General features: G+C 50.8%; 1 protein-coding gene across 1 annotated transcript; it reads right to left on the bottom strand.

Moving 5' to 3' along the window:
* Nucleotides 1–1,420: 1,420 nt before the first annotated feature.
* Nucleotides 1,421–5,274, bottom strand: KLK7 (kallikrein related peptidase 7). Its single transcript, XM_047077547.1, has 5 exons — nucleotides 5,202–5,274; nucleotides 4,577–4,736; nucleotides 4,148–4,395; nucleotides 3,824–3,960; nucleotides 1,421–1,576 (listed from the first exon to the last, which is right to left on the bottom strand). Exons 1-5 carry the CDS (start codon nucleotides 5,272–5,274, stop codon nucleotides 1,421–1,423), a joined length of 774 nt encoding a protein of 257 aa, XP_046933503.1.
* Between the last annotated feature and the right edge of the window lie 2,561 nt (nucleotides 5,275–7,835).

Raw genomic sequence — 7,835 nt, 5'->3', positions numbered from 1 at the left:
GGGGAGGAGTAGAGGAGTTGGAGGCTAGGAGAGACTTGCCAAGGAGATGAGATGGGGAGAGGAAGGATCTGGAGGACAGTGGCTCGGAATTCTGGGGGAGAAACTGGCATGGAGGCAGGAGGGTGAGCCTTGGGCTGGAGAGGATCCCTCTGTCAGCAGCGTCTGAGGTGTGATTGCCCAGAGAGCCTCGGATGGCATGAAGCCAGGGGCATGGCCAGTCTCTGAGTCACAGGCGACTCCTCCCTCCTCTCTTCCAGAGGTCCCTCCCCTGCCTTCTTTGAGAATAGGACCCCACCAACCCAAATTCCCTCCCCCATCTTCCTCTGGCACCTGGGATGCTGGCTGCTCACTTTGGGTGGGCTCTTGGGGGACTCAGGTGTCCCATCCCCCCGCCAGCCCTATCCTTCCCGAAAACTTCCTTCTTTCCTGGTTTGCCACCTGTGAAATACTCAGGAACACTTTCACGTCCTTTCCACCCCAATGAGGTAGGCTTATTCTCTTTTTCCTCCGCCCTTCCTTCTTCCCTCTTGACCTTTTCTTGCTCTCTATCTCTCTGTCTCCCCCATTTTACAGATGAGGAAAACTAAAATCTGGGAAATGGACAGAAACAGGTCACTAGGCAGGGAGCAGGGCGAGGGCTCGAAATCAGATGTGTCTCCCTCTCTTAAGGGTCCCTCTCCCCCAGCCTTAGACCTTCAGAGCTTTTCCACCTTTGTTTGCATGTTGCAAAAGTGCACACCCACAGAAAATAAATGGAAGGAAGGAGGCACCCTGTAACTACCACTGAATGCAGGTTAGTACATGTCTTTTCGGATTTTATTCTGTGACTATTTCATTTCACATGGCTAGAGTCACATACACATATTTGTATCTCTTTTTTCATGTTCCATCATACAACACAAACATTCTTGAATAACACTAGCATGCTGCAAAGTTATTATCCTTAACAGCTTCCTAACATCCTTGTCCCAAACAGGCCTATTATTGATCTAAACAATCCACTGATTTGGGACATGTTCAGTGTTTCCACTGTTTTGCCAGGATACTGTTGTGATGAATTCAAACCTTGCTCCGCAGTTGGATTTTTAGTTTATTTTTTCGGTAATATCTTTCTAAACCAGAATCACAGGGTCAACGGTGGTAACTAAGGGTCTCAATTCACCTTGCCAAACTGCCTTCCATGAAAATTGCACGATTTACAGTTCCGCTGGTTAAGAGTGCTGGTCTTTACCAATACTGAGGTTTTTGTGTGTTAGGCCTTTGTTAATTTGATTGGTTTACACACATGGCATATTGTTGAGGTTGTAATATGTCTTTGAGGAAAGGTAAGGTCAAATAATGACCACAGTTCATCACGTCCTTATTTCTGTAAATTTCTTGTTCCAGGAGTATAGATGAAGAGATGGGAGGTATGCAGAGATTAGCCATGCCTTCTCATGGTCTCATTTATCCACTTGAAGTACTTGCAGACTTGGGTATAGACACCTGGGTCATTGGGTTGGCCACAAGGGAAAGTTCCCCAGGACACCAGGCCTTGCAGGGTACCTTTGCACATCAGTGGTCCCCCTGAGTCACCCTGGAGAAGAAAGAGCAGATTAGCTTTGGTTTCAGAGCAACCACCACAGACATGTCCACAGTGTGTAGTTATCACATCTCTGTCCTGCCAGACCATGAACTTCCACTCTGGCCAATGGGAAAAGACTCATGGTCTCTGGAGACCAGTGGGAGAGCACAAATTAGTGCTGTCCTGGAGAGAACCAAACGGCTATCTGAAGACATCGACTTGTGCCCCAGCCAATGGGACCAACCACTGGGAGGTGAGGGAGCTTCCAGAGGTTAGAGTCCCACTTACTTTCCCCTCGTTAAGGACTCTTCTTCGCCAAGCCAGAGGGAGAAGGAGCATCGTCTCCAGAGAATGGATACATGCCCCTTGAGCATGAAAGGGGAACAGGGGCAGGGCCAATGACATAATTCACAGACCGCAGTGCAAAATGAATATGCAGCCCCCTTGTTCAAAAATTATTAAGAGATTCAAGACAACAACAGAAGTGCGTTAAACCATGTGCGGGACTCTCCCGAGTGTGGAGTGAAGCCCTGTGCCACTGCACAACTTGCATATTCATGAAGCCGGCCCTCACTAGGGAAAAAGCCCCACCCCCTGTCACTCTCTAGGACATACATCCTTGTCTCATCCCCCCCCATCTCTAACACACACCACCCCACTTCCCCTGAAAACTGTACCGACGTGGGCAAAGAGAGTGGGGGTACAGAAAGAAGGGTGGAAAGAAGGCAGAAGGAAGAGGGGGACAGAGAGGAAGAAATGTAGGGGGTGAAGCAGAGATGAACACAGGTAGAGACAGGTAAATAAAAAGAGTGACAGCGGCAGACGAGAGAGAGAGAGAGAGAGAGAGAGAGAGAGAAGGAGGGAGAGAGAGAGAGAGGAGGATGGAAAGCGATGACATTTAGAGACAGAGAGGAGGTTATAAAGATGATGAACAGGGTTCCTGGGTGGCTCAGTCAGTTAAGCATCCAACTCTTGATTTCGGCGCAGGTTATGATCTCATGGTTCCTGAGGTCAGGCCCCATGTCCTGTGCCTGTCGGCACAGGCTCAGAGCCTGCTTGGGATTCTCTCCCTCTCTCTCTCCTCCTTCCCTGCTTTCTCTCTCTCTCTCTCTCCCTCAAAATAAATAAAATAAATATTAAAAATAAAAAGATGAAGAAGGAGGAACAAAGAGGAAGGGGAGATAGTTCCTTTCCTAAAAAGTAGGACCGGGATAAGGTGGAGGAGACATTAGCTCTGGGCACAAAATCTCAATAATTGCCCTAAATAGTATTGTAATGCAATAGTTAAAAAAAAAATCAAATTTGGTATGAAAAAGTCCATGCTGGGGCGCCTGGGTGGCGCAGTCGGTTAAGCGTCCGACTTCAACCAGGTCACGATCTCGCGGTCCGTGAGTTCGAGCCCCGCGTCAGGCTTTGGGCTGATGGCTCGGAGCCTGGAGCCTGTTTCCGATTCTGTGTCTCCCTCTCTCTCTGCCCCTCCCCCGTTCATGCTCTGTCTCTCTCTGTCCCAAAAATAAATAAACGTTGAAAAAAAAATTTGAAAAAGTCCATGCTGAGCACGGTATCCCAACTTTAGGTAAAGACAGGGTCAGTACAGTGCTATGCTGCATCATTACTGGAGACCGAGGCAAATGAGTGGTTCAGTAAGACTGATTGCTCTTTACTGAAAATTCTGATATTTTGCTCATCATGGACTTTTTGTATGGATTTTATTTATTTATTTAATTTGTTTAATGTTTATTTATTTTTGAGACAGAGAGAGAGAGAGCATGAATGGAGGAGGGGCAGAGAGAGGGAGACACAGAATCCGAAGCAGACTCCAGGCTCTGAGCTGTCAGCACAGAGCCTGATGCGGGGCTCGAACTCACGAACTGCAAGATCATGACTTGAGCCGAAGTCGGATGCTCAATCGACTGAGCCACCCAGGCGCCCCTGCACGGATTCTAATTTTGTAGAATACTGCATTAGTAGAATATGATTTATTTTGGCATCCACTTGAAGTTTGGGCCTGAAGCCAGTGCCTCACTTGCCTGTCTCAACATCATCTTTCCCACTGCCGTTCTGCCCCATCCCCAGGGTCATGCCAGCCTCCTGGGCTCCCACTACTGCCCCAGCAGAGAACAGGATAGAGAGAGCTAGGAAAACTGGCCCTCGGGTGGGATGGGGTACAAGGGAAGGTTCGGCACCAGGGTCAGGTGCACAGATTCTGTATTGTGGGGACGACAGGGGAGCCAGGGCTGGGGACAGGTGGAGTCTCACGTTGCAGGCATTGGTCTTGGAGTTGGGGATGCCAGCACACAGCATGGACTTTCCCAGCAGGTCCTTGTAAACCTTCTTGCAGTCCTGGGAGGAGATGAGTCTGACATCTGTGCACATTAGCGTCGATGGAAAGGTCACTGGTGGAGAGAGGGGGTGGTCAGTCAGAGGCCTGGACCTGGGGCCCCCAGAGTGCTTGGACCCTGAAGGAAGATGGGGCTAGAGGCTCAACCCTCAAGTCATGAAATGGGCCTGACTCCTTGTCTCTGGGGTCCGAGGGAGGAGGAGTCAGGAGCCAGGGCTCTTGGGTCCCTGAGACAGCCTTACCATCCGGGCTGGTGGTGGTGCCCCAACCAGAAACGGTGCATGTGGTCCCAGGGGGTTCACAGCGGGAGGACAGCTTGACTTTCCTCACACTCGACGACAGCCTGGCTTGGTGATCCAGCTTCACAAGCATGAGGTCATTAACATGGGTCTGAGTGGAGTAGCCAGGGTGGCGGAATGACTGTGTGGCCCGGATCTTCTGGGCTCTCTTATCACCCAGCTGATCACTGCCCATGTGCACCTGGTACTCACTGGGACGAGACAGTGGCATTCAGAGAGAAACTCTGTCATTGGGAGAAGGCACAGGGACCTCAAGGGAAGCAGACAGAGACCCCAAGAGAGGAGGAGAGAGACCCAGAAGGAGGGGGACCGAGACCCTGGGAAAGGGGGACAGAGACCCAGAGAGTGGGTTCCACAGTCCTTGCCACATACCTCATCTTGCAGTGGGCAGCGGTGAGCACCCACTGCTCGTCGAGCAACACACCTCCACAGTGAAGCTGATTGCCCCGGAGCAGGGCCACCTGCCAGGGTTGGGAGCCTCTTGTACATGGGACTCCATCAATAATCTTCTCCCCACTCTTGTCACCCTGGGCTGGATAGAGACATGGAGGGAAACGTGGGTAGCGAGCATCAAGGGGGCTGAAGAGGCAGCTGATGGTTTTGGAGAGAAAGATGGAAAGAGACAGGGAGACAGGAGAATGCAGAGGTGGAAATGGAGAACAGCGCAGAGAACGCAGGACGTGGCGGTGGAGAGAGACAGAGGGAGTCTGCCCAGAAACCCAGGAGAAGCATCTTGTCTGGAGGCAACCACTGAAGCTTATGGGAGCGACACTGAGTGCAGGAGATGGCCTGGAGGGCACAGAGGCCCCAGGAGTCAGAAGGAAGCAGGAAAAAATAGGGCAGGAGGCAGAAGAGTCTTGTTTTCCTTGGGCGGGAGCCGCTGCAGGGGGAGGGTCCTGACTCAGGGAGTCCTTGGAGAGAGAGGGCCCTGGGAAGGGTCAGTGGGCATGGAGGGAGACTCCAGGGGTGAAGCCAGGCCTCCCAGTTCAGCACTCACCTTCTTGTGCAGCAGATCTCAGGGCTAGAGACCACAGTAGGATCTGCAGTGGCAAGAGAAGGGATCCTGCCATGGTGGCCTCTCTGAGCCTCGCCAGGGGCTGCCAGGCAGAGGAAGGGCCTCTTCTGCTGGGACCGGGGAGGACAAAGAGTTCAAGAAGCAGTAGTCCAAGCCCCCAACTCTCCCCCAGCAGACCCAGGGGTCTCGGCCCCAGCCCTTCCTCCCTCAGACCCAGGAGGCCAGGCCTCCAGACCTCCCTTCTCCTTGGGACCCAGGAATCTGGGTTCCCATCCCTCCCCATCTACAAGTCTAGGTCCTCAGTTCCTTTTTCCCCGACAGACGCCAAATGGCAGGCTTCCAGCCCCTCATCCCTCAGAACCGGGGCAGAACCCTCAGAACCCTCCCCTTAGGAGCAGAAGCCAGCTGTCCAGCCAGCCTCATCCCGCACCCCAAACGAGGCCCCTTCTCACCTCTGGAGGGTCTGATGTGATCTCGGCTCCGGACTCAGTCGGGAGCCAAGCGTGTCCAGCCCTGTGCAGGGCGGCCCTCTTATACCACCTCCACCCCCACGCCCGCCCCCGGCGCCCTGGGGTGCAGGTGGAGCCGGCTCTGAGACACCCCCCTTCCTGTGTTCGCAGTTATCTCGAAGCCCTGAGGCGGCTAAAGCAATCGGGCCGCACTCAATTCTTTCTCCACCCTCCCTCTGGAGGCCTGGGTCGGGCGGTACCCAGCCAGTTCGCCCCCGCCCCTTCTGGTCCGACGTCTCTCGTGGCCTGCCGCTGGAGAGACCAGGTGCTAGCTCTGAGGGGGGCCACGGGAGCTGGAGTCAAAGGAGGGCTGAGCTCTGGGACTGGCCTCCTCTGGGGCCATTTTCTTGTCCTCGTTCCCCCTCAGGGGCGACCTACCCCCGGTGCCCTAATTCTGACCAGCTTGTGGGCACCTGTCCAGTCTGGATCCTAGTGGTGCCTTTGAGCCTGAACCCACTCCCAGCCCTGATATAGGGATATGAATTAAAAAGAGAGTGTTTTCCCTAATCCCACCCTACTAAATGCTCACTGTTGTCATCGTATACATAGATTTCTATCATACTATGTATTTATAACAAAGAAAAAAACAACCAAAAACCCTGTACTGGGCATTCCATAATATAACTTTTTTTTTCCTCTGTAAAATGCCTTGAACAATTTTTCCTGGTAGTTTATTTAGATAATTTCCTCTTCCTTCCTCCCACAGATAGTATTCCATTCTGTGATTGTACCATGATTTATGTAATGTGTTTCAAACTGGAGTATATTCGGATAGTTTTAGTTATAATAATGCTGGGATGAACTAACTTCTTTGTACATTCATCTTCGTTCCTTGTGTTCATTCAAGTATCCTTTGGACATCTACTCTGCCAGACACTGTTTTGCTCCTGGGGACACAGCAGTCAACAAAGCAGACAAAAATTCCTTCACAGAGGCTCTCCTAGCAGGTGGAGACCATGAATACAAAAATAAGTACATAAAATATATTGTTTGTTAGGTGGTGGTAAGTGCTACGGAGAAAAATAAAAACAGGAAGAGGGATAGGGAGTTCTTGGTTCTCTCCACGCTCAGAAATCCCTAAGGTTATATGGTTGGGAACAATGATTGGAAAGACTCCCATGTGAAGGTGACATCTTTTTTTTTTTTTTTTTTAATTTTTTCTTTTTTTCAACGTTTATTTATTTTTGGGACAGAGAGAGACAGAGCATGAACGGGGGAGGGGCAGAGAGAGAGGGAGACACAGAATCGGAAACAGGCTCCAGGCTCCGAGCCATCAGCCCAGAGCCTGACGCGGGGCTCGAACTCACGGACCGCGAGATCGTGACCTGGCTGAAGTCGGACGCTTAACCGACTGCGCCACCCAGGCGCCCCTGAAGGTGACATCTTAGCAAAATCCTGAAGGAGATGATGAATGGATCCATGTAGCGACTTCCGGGTAGTGAGTTCCAGGCAGAGCAAACATGCAGGTGTGAGACTAGAATATTCTAACGGGGAAGACATTTTGACTGGAGCTGAATGACCAAGGGAGACAAGGTCAGACCATGAGATCAGAGACATAACAGGACTCAAAGGACATAGAGTCTTGAAGACCAATGTAGAACTTAGGCTTTTACTTTAAATGAAATGGGAACCATTATTTGATTATTACTTGAAGGCAAATTCCTAAAAGTGGAATTGCCCCAACTTCCAAAGCAGACCTCCAAAATGTGACTAGTTCCTCAGCTATCGGCCCAAATCTTATCTGAATGCCAACCCCAACCCTATTCTACCTTTGTCCCATAACATAATAGGCATTATTGTTGCCTACCCAAGCATTCACTCCTTCTGCCTTTCTATGAGCACCCCAATTTTGATTGGATAATCTTTCATCCTTACACTTCAGTGCAGTAAAGCACCAAACATGAAACCCATACTCTGCTTGCCAGTGACTGGTTTAGACACGGACATGAAAGGCCGTCCTGGCCAATAATGAGAGGAAGATCATTGGGGCACTTCTAGGAAAGACTGTCTTATTTTCAAAAGTGACACCTGAAGAGTTCTCTTTTCTTCTGCCAGATGGTGTCCCTTTTGGATGTAAGTTATGGAACTGTGGCAGTTCTGCTGGAGC

Source organism: Lynx rufus, unplaced genomic scaffold, assembly GCF_022079265.1.
Source record: "Lynx rufus isolate CCGP_SWC_20201006 ecotype Redwood Valley unplaced genomic scaffold, mLynRuf1.p SCAF_16, whole genome shotgun sequence".
Taxonomy (NCBI): Eukaryota; Metazoa; Chordata; class Mammalia; order Carnivora; family Felidae; genus Lynx; species Lynx rufus.
Note: the sequence above shows the minus strand (reverse complement) of the source record. Positions and strands in the feature narration are given on the sequence as shown.

Coding starts and splice junctions, on each gene's coding strand:
- KLK7 (XM_047077547.1), bottom strand. CDS start 5,274: ATGGCAGGATCCCTTCTCTTGCCACTGCAGATCCTACTGTGGTCTCTA. Junction 4,396..4,576: donor GCTGCCCACTGCAAGATGAG/GTATGTGGCAAG, acceptor GTCTCGTCCCAG/TGAGTACCAGGTGCACATGG. Junction 3,961..4,147: donor CACCACCACCAGCCCGGATG/GTAAGGCTGTCT, acceptor TCTCTCCACCAG/TGACCTTTCCATCGACGCTA.